The sequence below is a fragment of the Oncorhynchus clarkii genome, chromosome 2 (assembly GCF_045791955.1).
Source record: "Oncorhynchus clarkii lewisi isolate Uvic-CL-2024 chromosome 2, UVic_Ocla_1.0, whole genome shotgun sequence".
NCBI lineage: Eukaryota > Metazoa > Chordata > Actinopteri > Salmoniformes > Salmonidae > Oncorhynchus > Oncorhynchus clarkii.
The window spans coordinates 64987315-65013321 of NC_092148.1; the positions used below are offsets into that span (position 1 = coordinate 64987315).

The 26007-nt window shown below is 41.6% G+C and overlaps 1 protein-coding gene across 2 annotated transcripts in view; it reads right to left on the reverse strand.

The window, feature by feature from the left end:
- Positions 1–4939: 4939 nt before the first annotated feature.
- LOC139371932 (solute carrier organic anion transporter family member 3A1-like) overlaps positions 4940–26007 on the reverse strand; it is a 67116-nt gene continuing 46048 nt past the window's right edge. The window contains exons 3-10 of one of the 2 annotated variants that reach the window (XM_071111971.1): positions 16131–16229; positions 15533–15820; positions 11907–12071; positions 11536–11734; positions 8206–8341; positions 7300–7472; positions 7094–7158; positions 4940–6883 (exon numbers count right to left, since the gene is read on the reverse strand). In XM_071111971.1, coding sequence (XP_070968072.1) covers positions 6513–6883; positions 7094–7158; positions 7300–7472; positions 8206–8341; positions 11536–11734; positions 11907–12071; positions 15533–15820; positions 16131–16229 — 1496 coding nt within the window. In that variant the 3' untranslated portion in view covers positions 4940–6512. Of the gene's footprint in view, positions 6884–7093; positions 7159–7299; positions 7473–8172; positions 8342–11535; positions 11735–11906; positions 12072–15532; positions 15821–16130; positions 16230–26007 lie in introns of both variants that reach the window. The other variant, XM_071111970.1, reaches the window with a different exon arrangement.

The window sequence follows — 26007 nt, forward strand, 5'->3', positions numbered from 1 at the left end:
AGGATTGAGGTCAGGGCTTTGTGATGGCCACTCCAACACCTTGACTTTGTTATCCTTAAGCCATTTTGCCACAACTTTGGAAGTATGCTGGGGTTATTGTCCATTTGGAAGACCCATTTGAGACCAAGCTTTAACTTCCTGACTGATGTCTTGAGATGTTGCTTCAATATATTCATATAATTTTCCTACCCCATGATGCAATCCATTTTGTGAAGTTCACCAGTCCCTCCTGCAGCAAAGCACCCCATCAACATGATGCTGCCACCCCCGTGCTTCACGGTTGGGATGGTGTTCTTCGGCTTACAAGCCTCCCCCTTTATCCTCCAAACATAACGTTGGTCATTATGGCCAAACAGTTCTATTTTTGTTTCGTCAGACCAGAGGACATTTCTCCAAAAAGTACGATATTTGTCCCCATGTGTAGCTGCAAACCATAGTCTGGCTTTTTTATGGCAGCTGGAGCAGTGACTTCTTCCTTGCTGAGCGGCCTTTCAGGTTATGTCGATATAGGACTTGTTTTACTGTGGATATAAATGCTTTTGTACCTGTTTCCTCCAGCATCTTCACAAGGTTCTTTGCTGTAGTTCTGCGATTGATTTGCACTTTTCGCACCAAAAGTACTTTAATCTCTAGGAGACAGAACGCGTCTCCTTCCTGAGCGGTATGACGGCTGCGTGGTCCCATGGTGTTTATACTTGCGTACTATTGTTTGTACAGATGAACGTGGTACCTTCAGGCGTTTGGAAATTGCTCCCAAGGATGAACCAGACTTGTGGTCTACAATTTTCTTCTGAGGTCTTGGCTGATTTCTTTTGATTTTCCCATGATGTCAAGCATGAGGCAATGAGTTTGAAGGTAGGCCTTGAAATACATCCATAGGTACACCTCCAATTGATGCAAATGATGTCAGTCAGAAGCTTCTAAAGGCATGACATAATAATAAAGCTGTTTAAATGCACTGTCAACTTAGTGTATGCAAACTTCTGACCCACTGGAATTGTGATACAGTGAATTATAAGTGAAATAATCTGTCTGTAAACAATTGTTGGAAAAATGACTTGTATCATGCACAAAGTAGATGTCCTAACCGACTTGCCAAATCTATAGTTTGTTTACAAGAATTTTGTGGAGTGTATGTAAACTTCCAACTTCAACTGTAACTGTCTGTTACTGTACATGCAATATGCTTTGTGGACTTCACTGGACAGAGGTTGCTATCTGGTGTTGTGTTAAAACAAAGGTTTATTCAGCCACTGTGTCATCTTATTGTCTCGGCCTTTAGGCCTATATTTCACAGTCACAAGGGATATGAACTAACAGGTTATAGAGCAAACAATGCAATTACAGCAACACATAGGTTGTAATATGGCTTTTCTTTATGGGGCTTCCCCAGTGAATTTACTCACACACCGATACTGGTTCAGAGTATATTTTCTGGGCCATATCTCAACTATGCAAACCTCTCTGAATCAATCTGTGACCTCTACAGTAAGAAAATGAACATCAACCTCTTGTTCTCCTCTAAATGTCACCCAGTCAAGCTCCATTGGGCTAGAATATTAATATCCTTTGAATATGTATGTATGGATTTAAGTGTGTTGCTAAAAATGGTAGTTCCATCTTACTTACAGTTTCAAACTGTCATGTTTTGTGATGCTGTGTTTGATTCACAGGGTGAAGCATTCATTAGTTTGACAGCACCGGATGGGACGAACAAGCCTTGAGACAGGAGGCTTGTCATGCATGAATGTTACTTGCAAAATATATATATTTTTAAGAATGATAATTGCGTTTGTGGGGCTTTGGTGTCATTAGCATTCTAAGTGTGATACATTTCGAGGAGTGTGTTTGTAACTGAGGTGCCTCTGATGCTGGAACCAATGTCATTGGCATGCATGAGCATCTCTCCTTTGTTGAAGCGTCTCACTGTGCTGTCTGACATGAAGATGGCTAAAACCCACAATGGAAGACAATGCTGGGAGAAATGGCACAAGGGCTTTAAAGGACTTCCAGGAAACATTTTACATCAACAATGAGTTGGAATTAGCAAAAATTCTATATTTTTTTAGAGCTGAAATCAGTTGCTTTTAGCAGTGAACTCCAAGTTGAGGATATGATTATATTGTTATACACTGTGAGTGCACTCCCATACTGTAGCTCTTGACATTTGTCCTGTATGTTCACAAATTTGAAGCTCTTACAAATGGTAATTACAGAGTGATATTTGATTACAAGAACACTTGTCATAGTTAACAACATCATTAACTATTGTCATTATAAGATCAAAACAGAAGTTTTAAGATGAATTTATGTGTAGAAAATTCTGGAAATGAACACTTTGTAATATTGTAGTAAATGTTAGTATTTGAAAAATATCCTAAAGATGAAATGGAATATAGGTATTTATTTATATTTTTTTAAATGTAGGTTATGTTGGTGGTTTGCAATCATGCAGACCTGGTACTGCTTTAATAGGCTACACCTGAGGGATAGACTTATGCTACATTACAAGTTGTTAGTTTGATTTATAAAATAAAAGCTATGTACTTTAACAAACTAAAGGTGCAGGTCTCTGGAGAAATCAGTTTGCGCGACGAATCCCCAAATGAATTATGTGTAGTGTGATACAATAGCCAGCCGGCTGATGGATCACCACATGAAACAAAGCTAACAGATGCAGTGTAAACACACACACACACACACACACACACACACACACACACACACACACACACACACACACACACTGTACAGATAAACAAAGCACAATTGTTTGATTTTGCAGCATCTTGAGACTGGCATTCAATTATTGCGTACTCAAGTGGTTGGTGATTTATCACACATTTCTTATGCTTTCCCTCACTGTTTCCTTTCTTTCTCTCCTTAGAATAAAATGTGTATTGCAGTGCTAGTGCTGTCAACTATGTATGCATTTTTATACGTATCTTTATATTGCAACTCTCTGTTGCACAAACTGTCACTCTCATAAATTCCTGTCATCCCTATCAACGACAAACAAGACCAGACCCAGAAACAAATAGGGTTGCGGTCAGACTGCAATACACAGATAAGTATTGAACACAACACTGTTACGGCTAAATCTGTGCCAGCATTGGTTTCAGACATTTGTCATTGGTTTTAAACACATGCAAATGTGCTTTGGGATAAGATAGAGCATCGCCTTGTAAGAATCGACAGCAGGGAATGGGTCTTTTGTCCTGCTGACAGATATCTTGCTTTTTCCCTCGGATGTAAACCATTGGCTTTGTACCACAGTAAACAACTGCATGCAATCAAGGATGTAATCAAGAATTACAATGGACATCCAACACTCTGGAATAATATGGTCTCTGAGAAATTGACTATAAAACAGAAAGCAACATCAAACACATCCCGTAATGTTGCAATCTTTAAAATGTTCTATGACTTCCTTGGTTGTTCTTTTTATGATCAAGGGCTATAAAAGCAGAACTATCAACATGCACACAGTGAAATTGTGAGCCCATTTTGTAGCACAATGTTTTTTTAAACTTGAATTAAGAGATAGAGGTAGAACACTGCACACACAGGAAGGATGGAAAGCCTTAGAGGGATGTAAAGACTGTTTCTCTTGTTTCCTCTAGCCAGTGGTGGAGAGGAGAGGTGAGTGGACTGATTGTTCCTGTCTGTGTCTGTGCGACTGTATTGCCAAACACTCTGAAAGCTGGAGTAGTGATGATTAGCTCTAGGCCTCCTCTTAAAACCCATGCCTTGCACTCTTTTCCCCTCCACCAGTGTTAACTCAATTCATCTGGTATGGCTTAAAATAAAATTTAAGCCATATCAATATGGCTGTGTTAAGACAGGCAGCCCAATTCCGATTTTTGTCTCACTAATTGGTCTTTTGACCAATCAAACCAGCTCTGAAAGAGATCTGATGTGAACATATCTGATGCGATTGGTCAAAATACCAATTATTGGGAAAAACATCTGAATTGGACTGCCTCTACCAAGCAGACCAGATAAATGTACTGCACGGTTGTCCATTCACATTTTCAAAAGACACTCAGCAACTACAAAGCACCAACATATGCCCTGGGAAAGCTATTTTAAACACTAAAACATTTAGGGTAATTATGGTGCTGTTGAGCATTATGAATCAGTGTGTCTATACGATGAGCTCTTTCACAGCATCTGGATAAATCAGCACAGGTAGCTAATAGTGATATCAAATTCTGACCTAAACCGATATCAAGTATTGCTCAATAATTTTCGGACCTGGACATCAGTACACGTATAGAGGACTGATTGAGTGCTTTAGACACATCAAATACAGGTAACGTATTTACCTGTCTACACGTACATTTCTTATGTCAGTACATCACTGGTGCCAAGCTTCCTGCCACCTAGGATCTCTATACCAGGCAGTGTCAGAGGAAGGCCCTAAACATTGTCAAAGACTCCAGCCACCTTAGTTATAGACTGTTCTCTCTACTACCGCATGGCAAGCGGTACTGGAGCGCCAAGTCTAGGTCCAAGAGGCTTCTAAACAGCTTCTACCTCCAAGCCATAAGACTCCTGAACACCTAATCAAATGGCTACCCAGACTATTTGCATTGCCCCCCCCCCCCTCTTTTATACCACTGCTACTCTCTGTTGTTATCATCTATGCACAGTCACTTTAATAACTCTACCTACATGTACATATTACCTCAACTAACCGGTGCCCCCACACATTAACTCTGTTCCCGTACCCCCATGTATATAGTCTCGCTATTGTTATTTTACTGCTACTCTTAATTACTTGTTACTTTTATTTCTTAATCTTATCCATATTTTTTAAAACTGCATTGTTGGTTAGGGACTCACTGTTGTTTCACTGTTGTAGTCGGCGCATGTGACTATTAACATTTGATTTGATGTTTTCCCTGTAAAGAAATAAAGTGAAAATGACACCATGTCTGGATTATTATCTGAAAAATAATTTTATTTCCAGAGTAAAATAAATTATATCCTGCCATACAAAAAAGTGTAAGAAAAGGGACAATGCTAAAAGTTTTGCTGTAGAGAAACTGTAAAAGAAGTTAGGTGTGCCATCAGGCCTTGAGGGTCTTCAAAAAATGATGTCAAGGGATAACAAAATAAGACTGCCTATTACCTTGTAGGATTATCAGCCATTGCATATAAATTACTCCCAGTACCTTTTGTGTGAATTCACATGCAGATTCTGCATGCTCTGAAGTAACAAGCAGTTCTGCTCTGCCCTACGCAAAGCACTGGTGTAGTTGGCTTTGAACTTTGTTTCTTATTCCTCTCTTGTTATGACATTGGCTCCCATTTTGTGTGATGCATATCACAACTAAATCTTTTTTTATATAATTAAATCAAATTCCTATATTATCATCTCAGTTTAGTTCATTCTAATACAACATTCTGAACCTCACATATACAGTACAAATATATAAACTTCAATCTTCATTGTTTAGCTTGAAGAGATGTCATAATAACACACACAGAAAGACTTGTTGATTTTCCATTCTTTGCTTTTCTACTATGGTGCAAAAGCCCCCCTCAAAACATAAATAATACTTCTTATCTGGATAGTCCCTCATATTAAGACATATTAGGGTTAAATAAACTAAGCAAATAAAACATGTAAATAGAAAGGCAAAGACACTTTTACAACATTCAGAAAGGACTGTGCAAAAAGACAGATTTATCTCTTTCACAATGATAGAAATGTATATGAATAATATAACATTTGAACCCATAGAAAGACAAACTCAATTCTATGTTTATAGTCAGAAACAGTGTCTGTGTTCCAGTAAGAGTACTGTTTTTGTACAGTGTATGCTGACATTAACACCATTTCAGCTACTACCACTGAACTTCATTCTGACACTGAATGCATACAGTAACGTTAGAACATTGTCCTATATAAGCGCTCTACTTTCTCCACTATATAGTACATGAGAAAGCTCTCTGTTTGTTTCATCAAAATAAAACGTATATTATGCAACACATAATGACACAACATCTCTTTATTGATATATTCTTGGCAACGTGGAGAAACGTCCTATCATTTATACTTATGTCTTGGTTCCATGGTGGAAGGGAACGAAATGTAACCCATAGTGAAACTGACCAAACAGGTCCCGTCATTTTCAGTGACTGGATCCATGTTATACTCGAGCGAGTAGAAGTATGGCGCCTATAACAGTAGCATAATATTGACCATCTAATCACCTAGGAGCAGGACAGAGCCAGACAGTAGTTGTCTTCTACTAACAATCACAACAGAGTTCACTGGTACTGGACTATACCCTTGCTGATAACACCTCTACAAACAAAATGGCCTCTATCAAAGGTTACCAAGGAGAAGAGAGCAGCAACAGTCTTCTAGGGCCCGTATAGGACTTCAGATAGAAAACATTCTAATGTTGAATAAAAAAAAAATACAAAGGAGGATGATCGTCATTTATGAACTTATTTAATAATGAATGTAGCAGATAGTCCTTTGGATGGTTCAGAAACTATAAAACCGACTCCATGTTTTCGCACAACTCATGGTCCTCTAGGTTGTATATAAACGTTGTCTTGTTTGGGATCTGACTCCCATCCTTCATGTTGTCCATTGTGAGACTGGAGGGGAACAGTTCGGTTGGTGTCGTATAGCCCTCATGATTTTTTATGTATTTCTTATAGTTCTTGCGTAAACAGTACCAGGTGGTGGTGTACAGAATGAAGGCGGTGACCTTAAGACCGATGGCCAGGCTCACGTACAGATGTCTGTAGGCGATATTGTCGTACAGCAGGCAGGCTCCCTTATCCCCACACTCTGTACTCCAGAAAAGGCAAGTTGAGTCAATCCCAGCACCAAAGATCAGAGGAGGGGGGATGAATCCTACAAAACAGGTGAGGAGAGGATTACATCAGCAACACAAGCTTTTCATCTCTACAAGTGAAGAAATCAATACTTTAGCCTTAACATTACACCAGTACTGGTCGACAAACTGTAGCATCTGAAACCCCAGTATGTTTGATTTATAAACAAAGTAATGTAACAGTGCAACCTGACTAGTTCAGATGTAAGTGTAACAGTACTATAACTAACCAAGTAGTCGCAGCAAGAGAAACAAAACTCCAAGAGCATATGATTTCAGCTCAGGGCTCACAGTCCTAGGAAGAGAAGGAGAAACAGTATTTGTTACACACAGGAAAGAGAAAGATGTCTGAGTAAAGTACACCCTCTCTACATTTTGACTGGGTTCTACTGGCCATGTTATGGCATGGTGTTAAGGTGATTTCCAGTGGTGTTACCTGATGAGGATGATGACGGAGGGTGTCTGAGCCATGGAGCCGATCATACAGCAGGCACAGATGACACAGAGGAAGGTGAGGAAGGCCTCCTGGCAGCCTGGACTGGGACACTTCCCTGGGACAGCTGTGGCCATTTCACTGTCATTTGATATACATGTACACCCTGTCAAATTCTGAAGACAAGAGAATAGGTATATCTGCATTAGTATTACTTTATGTGACAACAAGCCAGATGAACACAGATACAACACGGCATTCTCACATCTCTTCCATCTTTCTATATGTAGGTTGTTGGGGAAATGTAAAATGGCGAATGGTGGTGACTCTGTTTGTGCAGTGATAATAACAATCCAGAGATTTCATATGTAGAAAGGTCACTGCTCTGACTACACACAGTAACACAGAGAAAATACCTATGGTTCATAAAAGTGAGAGGAGTGTGATAAAGAACATTCATCCACAGCCTGCTTCGGTTCACAGCATGGGGCGAAGCATCTAAATACAGAGTAAGTTGTAACGATGAAGACCATCTAGTTGTAGGATCTCTAGACGCAACATTGCCATTGAAAAGCTAAGGATTTGTCACAGTTTGATGTGCATGAAGGCCATGATGGAAGTCACTTTGGTTTAATTAAGAGTAACATAACATCAGGGCATCTGTATGGTACATGGGAGCATTGGAGACAACATACTCTACTGGTCCACAGTTGCTCATAAGACAGAACATTGTGTCCATTCCCAGGGATTCTATTTCTAGGATGGCTGCTCTGTTCTTTAATGATCTAGCATTTGGGCTGTGGTGAATGCCTCTATCTATCACAGGACATAATGGGAAGCAGAGAGGTGTGGGTGGAAGGCTTCCAGGGTAATGACCTGAGCCAGAGGGGGGTAGATGCCTGTGCTCACTGTTGTAGTGCAGCCTGCAAAGCAGGAGGACAGGTAGGTGACTCCGTTGGAGCCGCACACCGGGCTGACTGAGGAGGTGTAGCAGTTACAGTTACTCATGCAGGGGACCTCTGGTTTCTCGCCCACCTGCAGTGTCCTGGAGAGAGAGGGAGAGAAAGAAAGAGAGAGGAAGCGAGAGAGATACAAACAGCTGTTCAGACTATACTGTGTACATATAGGAATGCTACTATGTCCCTAAATAAACAAGTTAAACAGTGCAAAGCACATTTCCAGTTGGTGAGTGTAGGGTAAGTTGAGCCAAATGGGACGTTGAGCCATCCCTGTTTCTAGGAAATCATAGACAAATGAATCATTTGACCAAATATTTAAAAAAGGGGTCATAATTTCATGGAGTTTGTGAAGAAAGAAACTACAAGGAAAGATTGGTAAGCAAGTTAAGTCCAAAAAACAGATTTTCACAAAGTCAAATACATTTTTTGTGTTAGATTGTTCTATAAATCAGTTGGGGTCTCTATAAGCTTCAATATGAGGTCCTAAACCTAGCATGAAAGTGCATCCTTGTAGCTGTGTTGTCTAATATAGTCAAAATGCTTGCCTTTGGGTAAATTGAGCCAAAGGCCATGAGCTAAGTTGAGCCAATGGTTGAGCAGTTGGCAAGTTGAGCAAATTGAAGTGTCCCAGGCGTAATGCAAGGCATTATGAAATGAGTTGCAAAATGAATAGGAAATATAGTCAAGACATTGACAAGGTTATAAATAATGATTTTTAATTGAAGTAATAATTGTGTCCTTCAAACTTTGCTTTCATCAAAGAATCCTCCATTTGCAGCAATTACAGCCTTGCAGACCTTTGGCATTCTAGTTGTCAATTTGTTGAGGTAATCTGAAGAGATTTCACCCCTTCCTGAAGCACCTCCCACAAGTTGGATTGGCTTGATGGGCATTTCTTACGTACCATATGGTCTAGCTGCTCCCACAGCATCTCAATAGGGTTGAGATCCGGTGACTGTGCTGGCCACTCCATTATAGACAGAATACCAGCTGACTGCTTCATCCCTAAATAGTTCTTGCATAGTTTGGAGCTGTGCATTGGGTCATTGTCCTGTTGCAAGAGGAAATTGGCTCCAATTAAGCGCCGTCCACAGGGTATGGCATGGCGTTGCAAAATGGAGTGATAGCCTTCCTTCTTCAAGTCCCCTTTTACCCTGTACAAATCTTCCACTTTACCACCACCAAAGCACCCCCAGACCATCACATAGCGCCTAGACTTGGCGCTCCGGACCCGCTTGCCATGCGGTAGCAGAGAGAACAGTCTATGACTGGGGTGGCTGGAGTCTTTGACAATTTTTCAGTCCTCCTTTTCCTGTAGTCAACAATCATCTCCTTTGTCTTGATTACGTTGAGGGATAGGTTGCTATTCTGGCACCACCCGGCCAGGTTTCTGACTTCCTCTCTATATTCTGTCTCATCGTTGTCAGTGATCAGGCCTACCACTGTTGTGTCATCTGCAAACTTAATGATGCAGTTGGAGTCGTGTCTGGCCATGCAGACGTGGGTGAATAGGGAGTACAGAAGGGGACTGAGCATGCACCCCTAAGGGGCTCCAGTGTTGAGGATCAGCGTGGCAGATGTGTTGTTTCCTACCCCTACCACCTGGGGGGGCCCGTCAGGAAATCCAGGATCCAGTTGCAGAGGGAGGTGTTTAGTACCAGGGTCCTTAGCTTAGTGAGGAGCTTTGTGGGCACTATGGTGTTGAATGCTGAGCTGTAGTCAATGAACAGCATTCTCACGTAGGTGTTCCTTTTGTCCAGGTAGGAAAGGGCAGTGTGGAGTGCAATAGAGATTGCATCATCGGTTGATCTGTTTGAGCGGGAATACAAATTGAAGTGGGTCTAGGGTTTCTGGGATAATGGTGTTAAAGTGAGCCATGACCAGCCTTTCAAAACACTTTATGGTTACCAATGTGAGTGCTACCGGTCTGTAGTCATTTAGGCAGGTTGCCTTAGTGTTCTTGGACACAGGGACTATGGTGGTCTGCTTGAAACATGTTGGCATTACAGACTCAATCAGGGACATGTTGAAAATGTCAGTGAAGACACCTGCCAGTTGGTCAGCGCATGCCCAGAGCACACGTCCTGGTAATATGTCTGGCCCTGCGGCCTTGTGAATGTTGGCCTGGTTAAAGGTCTTACTCACATCGGCTGCAGAGAGAGTGATCACACAGTCGTCCGGAACAGCTGATGCTCTCATGCATGTTTCAGTGTTGCTTGCCTCGAAGTGAGTATAGACGTAGTTTAGCTCGTCTGGTAGGCTCATGTCTCTGGGCAGCTCTCGGCTGTGCTTCCCTTTGTAGTCAGTAATTGTTTGCAGGCCCTGCCACATCCGACGAGCGTCGGAGCCGGTGTAGTACGATTCAATCTTAGTCCTGTATTGGCACTTGCCTGTTTGATGGTTCGTCTGAGGTCGTAGCGGGATTTCTTATAAGCGTCTGGGTTAGAGTCCCGCTCCTTGAAAGTGGCAGCTCTAGCCTTTAGCTCAGTGTGGATGTTGCCTGTAATCCATGGTTTCTGGTTGGGGTATGTACGTACAGTCACTGTGGGGACAATGTCATCGATGCACTTATTGATGAAGCCAATGACTGATGTGGTGTACTCCTCAATGCCATCGGAGGAATCCCGGAACATATTCCAGTCTGTGCAAGCAAAACAGTCCTGTTGTTTAGCATCTGCATCATCTGACCACTTCTTTATTGACTGAGTCACTGGTGCTTCCTGCTTTAGTTTATGCCTGTAAGCAGGAATCAGGAGGATGGAATTATGGTCAGATGAGGGGGCGAGTGTTGCTGATAATGGGCCTCTGTACACCTATGTAGATATTCCATTTTAAAAAATCTGTCGTTTCAATAGTCATTTACAACATTAACAGTGTCTACACTGTATTTATGATCAATTTGATGTTATTTTAAAATGGACAAAACATTTGCTTATCTTTCAAAAACAAGAACATTTCTAAGTGACCACAAACTTTTGAACGGTAGTGTATGTAGATATCTTTGTTAGAAAGAATACTATATTTTCCTTGACAGAATGATGCTGAATAGTTCAACTTACCCCACATTCCCCTACAAGCTATTATCCTATAATTGTTATTTTAAAAAATACAAATATAAAAATAAAAAATGGGTGGAAACAGATTTAGTAAAACTTATATTCTGACAAATGTTTCCGTAGTCAGAGTGTGGCTTTGTTCCCACTTTCATCAACCACCCTGCCCCCAACAGGAGCACTGCTATTACATATGCTAAACCAGTGTATGTACAGGCTGTTCTTACTCGTTGCCATAGGGGATGGTCACCCCAGCGACAGGTCCTGTGTCACAACCAAGGAAGAGGAAGGAGACGTAGCAGGCGGTGGAGATCAGGTTGACCAGCATGGCCATGCGAATGGCCCCCAGGGCAGAGAGGTTCAGCTTCTTGACCAGCAGCCCCCCCAGGAATATGCCCAGACAAGCACAGGGGATGGCCGTCATACCTGGAGAGTTAATACCACCAGGTTAAGCTAATCTCCTTCTCATATACTGCACTGATGCTTCTCATTGTACTGCTCTCTGTCTACTGTGTGGCACCAGGGGGTCTGGGGCTGTATGTATGTGTGTGTATGTGAGAGAGAATGTGTGTGTGTCGTGCATGTGCATGCCACTCACCTAGTAGTTGATTGGCTGAAGAGGTTGTGAGGTTAAACTGCTGCTCCAGGTACTTCCCCAGGAAGGCAGCGAAGCCAGCCACTACACCAATCTCCATACAGGCAGCCAGCGTGATGCAGGTATACACTGGGTTGGACAGGAGGTGCTTGGTCACTTTAGGGATCACTGAAAAGAGAAGATCCTTAATATAAAAGCGTCACATGGACACAGACATCTCTCTCTCGCTATAAATAAAAAATCTGCCAGTTACACTAAACTGGTGAAAGGTTCATATAAAAATCTGAAAACATTTTGTAATTTGTATGTAGTAAAAAGCTACATCATTTCAGTAGAAGCAGAGGATTTAAGTCCCTTGCTTTCTTTTCTCATAACAGACAACATATATCGTACACTACCCCCAGATGACTTATCAGACTCAACAGTCCAGACTTTACAAAACAGAATCTGGAACTGTGTTTTTCAAATCGCAGTTTTGAGAAAGAACATTTTCATGAAATAAAGTAATCCTACAGCAATGGGAAATGTGAATTATTATGTGGATAATAATGTATTTAAAAAAGTTGCGAGGGTAGATACATTTTTCGTTAGGGCAAATCAAGTCTGACATTTTTAAGTGGAAATTACTAACCTTAGAAGCCTTTAAAAATCTTGAATATACTACAAGTTTGCATTTCCTGAGGTGCAGGAAAATTCGCAGCAAAAAAGTTGGTGGTTGAAGATATCCCTCTAGTGGTGTGGGGGCTGTGCTTTGGCAAAGTGGGGGGGGGTTATGTCCTGCCTGTTTGGCCCTGTCCGGAGGTATCGTCGGACGGGGCCACAGTGTCTCCCGACCCCTCCTGTCTCAGCCTCCAGTATTTATGCTGCAGTAGTTTATGTGTCGGGGGGCTAGGGTCAGTCTGTTATATCTGGAGTATTTATCCTGTCTTATCTGGAGTCCTGTGCAAATTTAAGTATGCTCTCTCTACTTCTCTCTTTCTCTCTCTCTCTTTCGGAGGACCTGAACCCTAGGACCATGCCTCAGGACTACCTGGCCTGATGACTCCTTGTTGTCCCCAGTCCACCTGGCCGTGCTGCTGCTCCAGTTTCAACTGTTCTGCCTGCGGCTATGGAACCCTGACCTGTTCACCGGATGTGCTAGCTTGTCCCAGACCTGCTGTTTTCAACTCTCTAGAGACAGCAGGAGTGGTAGAGATACTCTGAATGATCGGCTATGAAAAGCCAACTGACATTTACTCCTGAGGTGCTGACCTGTTGCACCCTCGACAACCACTGTGATTATTATTATTTGACCCTGCTGGTCATCTATGAACATTTGAACATTGTGGCCATGTTGTTATAATCTCCACCCGGCACAGCCAGAAGAGGACTGGCCACCCCTCACAGCCTGGTTCCTCTCTAGGTTTCTTCCTAGGTTCTGGCCTTTCTAGGGAGTTTTTCCTAGCCACTGTGCTTTTACACCTGCATTGTTTGGGGTTTTAGGCTGACAGTGAATTATAAGTGAAATAATCTGTCTGTAAACAATTGTTGGAAAAATTACTTGTGTCTAGGCTGGGTTTCTGTACAGCACTTTGTGACATCAGCTGATGTAAGAAGGGCTTTATAAATACATTTGATTTGAAATACATTTCAACGCAGTTTTTCAACTTAGTGTATGTAAACTTCTGACCCACTGGAATTGTGATACAGTGAATTATAAGTGAAATAATCTGTCTATAAACAATTGTTGGAAAAATGACTTGTGTCATGCACAAAGTAGATGTCCTAACCGACTTGCCAAAACTATAGTTTGTTAATTAACAAGAAATTTGTGGAGTGGTTGAAAAATGAGCTTTAATGACTCCAACCAAAGTGTATGTAAATTTCCGACTTCAACTGTACCTACCTCAATTACCTCATAGCCCTACAAATCAACTCGGTACTGGTAACCAGTGTATATGGACAAGTTGTCCTTACTTATTGTGTATTTTTTCAAACATTTTCTCTCTGCATTGTTGGGAAGGGTCCGTAAGTAAGCATGTCACTGAATTAACAAATATATATATATTAGGATGAGCAATGTCGGAATGGCATTGACTAAAATACAGTAAAATACAGCATATACATATGAAATTAGTAAAGCAGTATGTAAACATTATTAAAGTGACCAGTGATTCCATTTCTATGTACATAGGGCAGCAGCCTCTAAGGTGCAGTGTTGAGTAACTGGGTGGTAGCTGGCTAGTGATGGCTATTTAACAGTCAGACAGCCTTGAGATAGAAGCTGTTTTTCAGTCTCTCAGTCCCAGCTTTGGTGCACCTGCACTGACCTCACCTTCTGGATGATAGCGGGGTGAACAGGCCGTGGCTCGGGTGGTTGATGTCCTTGATGATATTTTTGGCCTTCCTGTGACATTGGGTGCTGTAAGTGTCCTGGAACGCAGGCAGAATGCTCCCGGTGATGCGTTGGGCATACCGCACCACCCTCTGGAGAGCCCTGCGGTTGCGGGCGGTGCAGTTGCCATATCAGGTGGTGATACAGCCTGACAGGATGCTTTTAATTGTGCATCTGTAAAAGTTTGTGAGGGTCTTAGGGGCCAAGCCAAATTTTTTCAGCCTGCTGAGGTTGAAGAGGCGCTGTTGTGCCTTCTTCACCACACTGTCTGTGTGGGTGGACCATTTCAAATTGTCAGTGATGTGTACTCCAAGGAACTTGAAGCTTTTCACCTTCTCCACTGTGGTCCCGTCGATGTGGATAGAGGCGTGCTCCCTCTGCTGTTTCCTGAAGTCTACAAGAGAGAGATTGAATATGTACGTAAACACTCCAGCCAGCTGGTCTGCGAAAGCTCTGAGGAGGAGTTTAGGGATGATGTCGGGGCCGCAGACTTGCGAGGGTTAACATGCTTAAATGCCTAACTCACGTCGGCCACAGAGAGCTAGAGCCCACAGTCCTTGAATGCTGCCATCTATCCACTGTTTCTGGTTTGGGTAGGTTTTTAATAGTCACAGAGGGAACAATGTCCCCATACACTTCCTGATGAACTCAGTCACTGTGTCCGTGTATACGTCAGTGTTATTCTCAGAGGATACCTGGAACATATCCCAGTCCGCATGATCAAAACAATCTTGAAGAATGGATTCCGATTGGTCAGACCAATGTTGAATAGACCTTAGCATGGGTACTTCCTGTTTGAGTTTCTGCCTATAGGAAGGGACGAGTAGGATGGAGTCGTGATCTGATTTGCCGAAGGGAGTGTGGGGGCGGGCCTTGTAGCCATCCCGGAAGGGGGAGTCACAATGGTCGAGTTTTTGATGCGCGAGTACTTCAGACAATGTGTTGATAGAACTTCAGTAACATTTTCCTCAAATTTGCTTTGTTAAAATCCTCAGCAACAATAAATGCGGCCTCAGGATATGTTGTTTCCAGTTTGTTCCTTGAGGATCGTCATGGTATCGGCTTGAGGGGGAATATACTCTTGGGAGGTAATACGGTCAGCATTTGATTGTGAGGTACTCTAATAAATCATGGTGGGATACAGATGGAGAACAAGTGCTGTGCTACACCATATACAATACATAACAAGTGTTAATTTAACAGAACAAATACTAAATGCAATATAAATGGACAGAAAAAAGAAAAAAAAACTCACCTCTGAGCTGCTGAAAGCAGGTGGGGCCGTTGACAGGCTCATGGTTATTGTGTACGACCCCGTTGCTTGACTTGGGCATCTCATTATAGTCCAGGGGCAGAGAGGTAGAGGGGAGCATGGCCTGTTCACTTTCCCCTCCACCGTCCTTGTCCTTCTCTCGGTCTGACAGGGTTTGGGGGAAGCCAAACATGAAGAGGGATGAGAAAAAGAGCAAGGCACCACACAGGAGGAAGCCTCCCCACCAGGCTCCGATCCACCGAGGGTCATCAGAAGTGATGTCCAGTTTACCTGTGCAGACAAACACTAATCAGACTAAATATTGAGAGGAAAATATTTGCCTCTTGACTTATATTCAACTACCGAGGAATTCCAATGTTAGATTCTAGAGGGAGAGTGTTAATTTAACAATTAGATTATAGGCTCATAATTCAATTATAATTATATAATGTTAATAAACCAAATTAACATTATTTTGGCTTACCTTGAATAACAAAGTACTTAGCTCTAATTATGTGTTGCTAGGTTAATGGACTTCTTAATTGCTTTTCCATAGAACAGTGTTGGGAGTGATGTGAGGTTGTATTTCCCAGTAACTCACTGGTGTCGATAAAGAGGAAGTCCACATAGAACTTGGTGCAGAGGGACCCCAGAAGGAAACCACAGGCAGGCCCAAACACCAAAGTAGAAAAGACGATCCCTGGAATGACATGGAGACAAATAGAGAGATAAGGCTTTATAGTAGTACAGTAGACAACATGTTAACTATCTCATGGATGAAATGTAACAATTCTAAACTCAACCACAAGGTGGTGAACCATGTTCACTAATCAATGGCTTTTTCCAGAGGGCAGTATGGGGCAAGCTTTATAATGCAGTGGGCCGTAATCAAGGGACTATTTATTGTAAGGACAAATGTTGTATTTAAGCATGCTATGTAAATAATTACGCAAAAAAAAAAAATGAGCCACAGTCAAGGAAACTGTATTGAACTGCACTTAAACATGTGTATCACCTCTGATCCCAACCAGACAGATTTGGACAATCATCAACCCACTGATGCCAAACAATAATGAGAGAAATTATACTTGCTCTACATACTGTGCATATCGAAAAAAAAAAAAAAAAAAAAAAAAAATTTATATAAAAGAGACCTACTATAAAACAGTCAAAATCTACAAACTTCCCAGATCTAATAGTGTGACCAGCTGAAGCAGGACTGTGGGACCACACATCCTCATTAAAGTGTTATCTGTCAGAGGGTGGATGAGAGCCTGGCACACAGAGTCAGACAGACAGAGGTGGACAAAGAGCCAGCGCTTATGAAGACCTGGGAGGCTTTATTTGGTCACCTAATCTCCTTTTATCTTTCGACACATTGTCTCATTTAATGTAAACTGATTGATTGAAAGTGGAAACAAAACATCACATTTTAATGTGTTAGTGAGACAGGCATTGGATATTATGGATAACGTGGGTTAAAGCAGTAAGCAGCTCCTGGACCAACTGACACTCCCCAGAGCCTCTAGCTGAAGCTCAGGCCAGTGCTGTGCTGTGGAGGCTCAGAGCCCATTGCCATGTTATTACTGAAATAAAATGACACTTAGCGTAACACTGAGCTTTGGCAGGTGCTGTTTGAAACGCCTGATGGGCAGACAGACATTGGGAGGGGGTTCGACAGGCAGCACTTCACCCAACACCCAATGGACTTCACCCAAGTCCATTCACAGCCAAAAAAACACAGATACTGTAAATGTCAGTCTCTCTTTTTCATCAGGCCTGCACAAGATAAAGTATGTTTGCCGAGTGTTTCCCTTTTCCCACTAGTGCATGGTAGTCAGATTATGCATTATGGGTGCATTATGGGTTTAAACCCTAAAATAGTCATGTTTTAATCCAGCAATGAGTTTACTGGAATTTCACTTTACTTTAAAATGTGCGAACAAAGGACAAACAAAATGATTACGAAACAGTGCTATTTCGGTTGAATCTATTCAGTTGTGCAACTGACTAGGTATCCCACTTCCCTTTCTAGAAAGTGCAGAGAACACTTAAGCAGAGGTGTGATATTACGCCCTAGCTGGTTGACTAATTGTGATGATTTAGAGATACACAAAAGCAGTAGCATTCCTTGCTATCCCAGCTCCCTTTGCAGTTGTGCTCCATTAAAGCGAGGGGCGGAGAGAGGAAGGGAAGGGAGCAGGAGCACGACTGAGTGGAGCACCCGCCTGACATTTGTGGTGCTGGCTCCGGGTCAGCCCTAGCACCGATGGGAACCCAGCTCCAGTCAGCATGACAGATGTTATGCATACACCTCGAGCAGCCAATTAATGAGCATGTATGGAAAAAAGCATGTATGGAAAAAATGAGTCAGTTTCACCATTCACCAAATCATTTTTGGCCGATACTGATATCCGATATTTTCCTTGCCAAAAAGAAAACGACACCGATAACCGATATTTAACATTTTAGCGGCGTTTTAAGCATTCGAGTACAGTTAAATAGTTGAAACACACACACACACACACACATATTTCTTTCACTTACTGTTTCGTTGTTCATTTATTCAGTCTCACCAGGATTTCATCGTGCATGTCAAGCAGTGAAGTTTCAGCTCTGTCTGTCTGTGGCCTCTCTTCCTCAGTGTGCACTGTCACTGTGTCCGTTTCCATCTTGTCCAGCCATGTCTGTAACATTTCACATAAACCCTGTTTCTTGTCTGCATTGAAGTAGCGGTCCTTGTACCTAGCATTGAGCATGGTGTCGACAAAGTAGAGGTTCAGAGAGAATGCCATCGAATCCCTTGTTCACAGCCTCTAGTAGAGTTTTCCACGTTAACCTGATGGTCTGTGTTGGCATTTTTGTTGAGCAGGTGTTTCAATGCATTGACAGGGTATCACGTCTGCTGCAGACACAGTTGACCTTATTTCTCGAGTCAATTGTTCGAATGGAGCCAGGAGTGTTCATTTCCCAAGTTTCAAACATGTTCTCAAATGCCATTGAAATGTCAGCAGCGGTATGAGAACCAGCACATTCTTGAGCATACAATACAGCTTTCCTCAGTAGGACATCCTCGTGGACCCACTGTGCTGTCAGAATCATAATGCTCATGGGGCTGACATCGCTGGTCCAAATACCAGTCATGAAGCTAATAGCAGTGACGCCCATATCAAGTAGTTCATGGATGCTGTGTAACTCCGGTAGGGCAGCATGAAAAATAGCGGAAGTGTTTACCGGTGCTCGACCAGTCGGCAAAAGCCAACATCATCCACGACAGAGAACGGTTGATTGTCAAGGGCAATGAATCCCATTATCTTGGCATTCGTCTTTGAGTTGTCTCGCTGAAATGTTCTTACTCTTTCAAATGACTGCTCTACTTGTTGACTGCTCAATCCACACAGCAGACATTGTGAGCTAGGTTAGGAATGTGTTGCATGTGTAGCTCTATATTTTTTGTCCTTAAGTCATCTATCTACGTTATATAGGTATGCACGTCTGATTTGACATCGGTTTTGCACATCAGCATTAAACTAGACATCGGGCCAATGACGATGTTGACATTTTTAGCTAATATCGGCCGATTCCAATATGCTTACCGATATATCGTGCATCCCTAGTATATACATGTACATCACTGTGAATACTGACAATGAGACCCTGCTTCCTGAACATACCACCATACCACTCAAACCTAAGTAGGAATTAAAATGCACATTCAAACACATCAGTTTTAGTGGTTTTTGTATTCCATAAGCTATATGTTTCACATTACTGGCTTGTAAGGTTTTTCTCTCAGTAAATGACTATGTTTCTCCTAGGCAAGGCACAGCAATAAAGTACTGCACATTGTTCCTGTCATAACACAGGACAAATCAGGTCACTTTGTCTGGATAAAGAGAGGAAAGTCTGGAGTGTTTGCTTTAGGGTTGTCAAGCTGGGAACAAAACATATTGCTTCTTCCTGAGACCTAGGAAAAACCCTGGTTGTCTGGGAGGTTGGCAGTAAGGCCAACATTGCCTGTTGGTTGAAGGCAAATAGAGACACAGCTACAGTGAGCTCCAAAAGTATTGGGACTGACAGATTTTTTGTTGTTTTGGCTCTGTACTCCAGCACTTTGAATTAGGAATTATATAATGAATTTGGGGTTAAAGTGCAGACTGTCAGCTTTAATTTGAGGGTATTTATCTATATCGGGTAAACGGTTTAGAAATTACAGCACGTATAGATGATTTCAACGTGCCCGGAAAATTATAATATCAGTCCCATGACTTGAATAGGATTTGTGCCACAAAACGTTAGCATGTGGAAACAGTGCCAGGGAAACTAAACCAAAGCATGGATTGCCGTCATAGTCCATAGACTGCTTACAGGGTAAAGAAACCAATATGGCATTTTGTAATTCGGGTGAACTATCCCTTTAAATAATAACGAGGTCCTTTGGCAATATTATTTCCCTTTTTCTTTGTTGGAACAAATTAAAATCACTCCCCCTATCCTACATTCGCCATGGTTCGCACTCTTCCTGCATCTGCATGAATGTTGCAGCATGTAGCTGGCATGGCAGCTGGTAGCTAGATAGCTAGCAAGATGGCAGAGACAATAGCCTTTATCGTGGAAGTATTCACATTATTTTAAATTGGTAGAAGAAAAGGACAGATGTTACCCCTCAAATCTTGACTGATGCTACTTGCAGGATTCACACGCAAACACAGGATCATCGGGTTCAGGCGATTGACCCATTCATTGTCTGGTAATAAAGCAAACAGCGTAGCTAGGTGATCAAATTAGGCTCAGTTGATAAGAAATTACATTTCTCCAGCTCTGTCTTCACAATAAAAGGAAAGGGCACTACAATTACACAATGTGATTATATAGCTTTACATAGAATCTCTCTGGCCAGTTCGTATGTGTGTAAAACAGTAGCCTCTTGTCCTTGTATTTGAGCTCTCCCTTTACTGCCAAAATGGTTTTATATTATTGATTTTAAGTATTGTAAAGGAGATATGGCGTCTGTCTTTATTACTTGAGCTGGTATAGCCCAGAGTTATAGATTAGGCTGTTGACGGTAGGATATGCAAGCCATTCAAAGATAGTCAATTGGGCATAAGAATGAATGACCAACACGTGCAAGGCCTCTTCAGAGGGTTTTCTGTTTTTGGTAACGCAAAAGTAATGTAACTAGTTACTTTCCATAGTAAGTAACGGTGTATCATAACAAGTTACTTTTATTGCAAGTAACATTGTAACACAACAAGTTACTTTTAAAAGTACCGTTCCCCAACACTGCTCTAGGATCAACCACTTTGTCTGTAGTCTTGAACCAGACTCCAGTAGTCTGTCATCTATTTCTCCAACCAGCTGTAACAACAATTGTTGATCTCTGACTGTGATTGAATAGCCTACAAGTCAATTCCAGTGAAACAATAACTTATGCACCGAATGATCACTCTTAGCTTCACCATGGTGTCCTACAGTAAGTAAGTCATTCCTGACAGACAAATAAAATACTACATGGAACAAAACTATTCCCAAAATAGTACATAGAGTTGTAAAAATGTAATAAAAGCAGGAGAGCGAAAGCAAAGGGAGCAGATTATGCCAATAAAGTTGTCATACTTGCTGACAGCGTTGTCAGGAGAAACTCCAGCACAGTTTCCATCTTGTGTATACACTAAATGGCCTGTTGTGCATCAAATTAGTGCTGTGCAGTCACTGTTTCAAGCTTTTCCTTAGAAACAGAGTGTTGTTTCCAAATAGCAACAACGCCACCATTGTTCTCACCACAGGAAACATCAAAGAAGAAAAACTCAGTTAGTGATATCACCTTTCAGAGGCTTGCCGTTTAAGCCGTCAGCATGCTTCAGTGCCGAACGAGTGAGCTCGCATACTCCCTTGAAAACAGCAATAGTACTGTTTGTCCATTTTTAGACACCGTAGCCAGTATATGCTTCCTCAAAATTGTCAGAATTAATTTAAGATAACGCCAGAAATCTGTCATTCATTTTGACGTTTTTGCCGAAGAGATCTTAGTCGCGCAATTTTACATCTAAGATGTGCAGTATTTTTCAATTAAAACGAGTCATCTCTCCTTGAATGACAACAAAGAATTTATTGAAGAATCGCTACAGTTGACCAATGACCAGCAAAGGGGCATAGACTTGGACTCCGAACCTCGGATTGCCTTCAGAAAAAATTCTGTGTTCCCGAACACCTGAAAAAAACCATCACCGAAGTCCAAAACAAACAAAAACGTCACAGAATGACATCATAATATATGCACAAACTCTATCAAACTGTTTTGGCTGGGAAGCATGCTGACACCTTTAAAGTAAGTCCATAATCACTCACTTACAGGCTCAAAGTTTAAACCAAACTCTCTGTTTTCAGAAACACTATCGCCTTGATAATCACACTCAACTATCCTACATCTGTTGCACAAGACATGTCATAAACCTAATATATTTCAACATTCAACCTTTTTCAAGGACCATGCCTTCTGTGCATCTGATAGTGAAAAAATGAGAGGTATATGATAAAAAAAAAAGTATTTTATTTTTCACCCCAATTGGTAGTAGTTACAGTCTTGTCTCATTGCTGCAACTCCCGTACTGGCTCGGGAGAGGCGAAGGTCGAGAGCCATGCGCCCTCCGAAACACAACCCAACAAAGCCGCACTGCTTCTTGACACAATGCCCATCCAACCCAGAAGCCAGCCGCACCAATGTGTCGGAGGAAACACTGCACACCTGGCGACTGTGTCAGCATGCACTGTGCCCGGCCCGCCACAGGAGTCGCTAGTGAGCGATGAGACAAGGATATCCCTGCTGGCCAAACCCTCCCTAACGCAGATGACGCTGGGCCAATTGTGCACCGTCCCATGGGCCTCCCGGTCGCGGCCAGCTGCGACAGAGCCGAGACTTGAACCCTGAATCTCTAGTGGCACAGCTAGCACTGCGATGCAGTGCCTTAGACCATTGCGCCACTCGGGAGGCCTGGGGGGCATATGATTTTGCTGTCATCCTGCAGGTTTAAGCGTTTCAGATGAGGAAAATAATGCTGAGACTTAACATTCCATGGCAGTGAACGCAAGACATTCTTAGTGATATGAACCTGGGACAGAAGCTACCCAGCCCTGCCTGAGTCACAACAAACAGAGAGCTGCAGGACTTCTACAGTGCTTCTAGCCATTCCCCCCTCCTTTTGTCTTATCTAGAAGACATGAAATGGCCAGCAAAACGGTCTAAGAGATGTTTTATTTTTTAGAGCTGTCAAAAGAAAAGCTCACTCTAAGGACAAGCAAGAACACCCAGTGTTTCTCTCTCCAGGCAGGCAGGTGCACCACATGAGCCTACCCCTCCCCTACTGAGGACAAACAGGCAGCCCCCACCTACTTCCCTCTCTCTCTCTCATCCTCATCTCAGAACAGTAGGTACAAAAGCAAGTGATCATCTCCCAAGTTCCTGACATCAAGCGGATAGGCCTCCTTTCACCTTTTCCATTTCGCTCTCTCTCCTTCCCTCTCTTCCTCTCACACTTTTCTGAGGAGCTCAGGTTCAACTCTGGGATAATGAATGTGGTGTGGCCGTATGTGAGAGGTGATTTTGCATGGTTCATTTATGAGATTTCCCTATAGGCCACCACTGACAGGCTTGGTTGCATGTTGCATGGCCTCTGGTTATTTCCCAACCATCTTGTGGGTGAACCAGTTCAAATGTTTTCAAACCTCAAGTCTTTAACCTCAAGTCTCAAGTCTGAGCATTGCTAGATGACAGTGATGGGAAGCATTTTACTCTGCATGGGGAGGTTACAGTACAAGCAAATGAGAATGAAAATAAGACATGCCTTAAACAAAAAATGACTTTCATTCATTTCAAGTTCTATGAAAACAGTTAAGACAAAACTGCTATATTATACTATGCAAGAGAAATAATGGACATTTTCATTTAATTAAATAAATCTTCATCTTAATTAAGGCCATAACCTGAGTCAAATGGTCTTGTTGGTAATCGTCCAAAATATTTCCCTTAATTGCCTCTGAAATCCAATTTTCTTCCAACAGTCCTGTTATAGAACAAGTACAAAACAAACTAATTTGTTCCTGTTGTACTTTGCTCGAGCATTTAAGTATCCCGTGAATTATACTCTCTGTAGAGCATGTCAGATGTAATTCAATAAAACCGCTGGGCTCTAGTCTTTCTGTCTTCCACTAATTTGCTTAGAGAGCAACAGAACCAGGCTGCACTTCCTGCTGTCTATAAATCACATCCTTTAGTGATATTAATTAACCCAGTGGTCCATACCACTGACCGACAGCACAGACTTTTTTGGGAAAATGAAAATGTTAGTCTCTATGCTCTATGTTGTAATAAATGCTGCATCTATGAACATAAAACAGGGGAAGGTTTGCATATCCTAAGATAATATGTAGTACTGGGTACTTCCAACAAACACAGATTCAGAAGTTCTAGATATCTGCTGAGGAGGGCTTTTCTTCCAGAGACGTAGGTTTAATAGAGATGCAATAGAAGTGGCAATGTCATGTCTAACATTGTAACCCTGATCTAAAGGCAGGAGGGGCCTTTTCCACCACGAATGTGTGTATTGAGTCAAGCAAAGTTGTATTTTACAGGCACCTCCAGTTTATACAGCTCCCTCTAATGGACCTTCCTAACACAATACAGACATTACACCAGAATGCAGGCCATAAAAGACAGTCACCAGCCTTGCACAGTTCCTGGCACCATCACTCCAGAGCCTAATGAAACCTCTTGAGAAAATGGTTTCAAAGCTATTCAACTCATCAAACACATAAGCCAACATACAAGCACTTCATATCACAGGTGTAATGCTGCACTGTACAGTATGTACCCAATAGCATGTTCTGTGCACGGGACAGTATGCACACTATGCTAGTGGTATATGCAATGAAACACAAAGTGACACAGAGTTATGTAACCATCCAAAATATACTAACCATGTACAGTGGGGCAAAAAAGTATTTAGTCAGCCACCAATTGTGCAAGTTCTCCCACTTAAAAAGATGAGAGGCCTGTAATTTTCATCATAGGTACACTTCAACTATGACAAATAAAATGAGAAAAAAAATCCTGAAAATCACATTGTAGGATTTTTAATGAATTTATTTGCAAATTATGGTGGAAAATAAGTATTTGGTCACCTACAAACAAGCAAGATTTCTGGCTCTCACAGATCTGTAAGAGGCTCCTCTGTCCTCCACTCGTTACCTGTATTAATGGCACCTGTTTGAACTTGTTATCAGTATAAAAGACACCTGTCCACAACCTCAAACAGTCACACTACAAACTCCACTATGGCCAAGAAGGACTTTTTTTTCTCATTTTGTCTGTCATAGTTGAAGTGTACCTATGATGAAAATTACAGGCCTCTCATCTTTTTAAGTGGGAGAACTTGCACAATTGGTGGCTGACTAAATACTTTTTTGCCCCACTGTATATTCTAAACAAAGACTATTGATCATTACAAGTTGCAGGAAAAGACAAGGAAGTGTGAACACAATAATGGCTGCTGAACATCATAGCCTGTATAGCGTATGCCTTAACCCTTAGTTCATTTAAAATAAAACAATTTTAGGGGTGGATCAGCTTAATATTGCGGAAAGAATATTGGTTCTATCAATGTAATTGTCTGCATAATTTCCAATCCCGCATATATTTTTGGGGTAAATATATATATCCATATACAAATGCATACATATACACATATATACATACACATACCTATATAGGCATACATACTTTTTTAAAGAATATACCTTTATTATTTTCCCCCGCAAACCCTACCACCGATCCCGCAATTGGAGTAAACTAATAAAACACTTTGGCTTTTACCTTCAATTTATACATCTTATACACATTTTACAGACACAGTCTACTTTACAATAGTTACATTTTGTTTGTTTTTAGTCCTTCCTGTATTTCTGATGTCCTTCCAGTTTGATTTCTATTTGTAACTGTGCTATTTCACCAAATTCCTGAACCTATATACATTTTACAGACCCCGTATGTTTTACATTAGTTATCTTGTTATTAGTCCCACCCTTCAGCTCCATTCAACCCCTCCCAACTATCTCTCAACATTATCCATTTTGGGTTTCTATTTGCCATATATTTTTCAAATGTGCTGTGATGCTTCACAAACAAATTGAACATTTCTATTCTCATAGCTTCTACGGATTGTAAATTAAAAATAAACATTTTTGCTAAAATAATTATTATATTATTGATTGATTGACTATGGCTTTTCAAATCACCCAGTATTGCTACAGTGGGGCAAAAAAATATTTAGTCAGCCACCAATTGTGCATGTTCTCCCACTTAAAAAGATGAGAGAGGCCTGTAATTTTCATCATAGGTACACTTCAACTATGACAGACAAAATGAGAGAAAAAAATCCAGAAAATCACATTGTAGGATTTTTAATGAATTTATTTGCAAATTA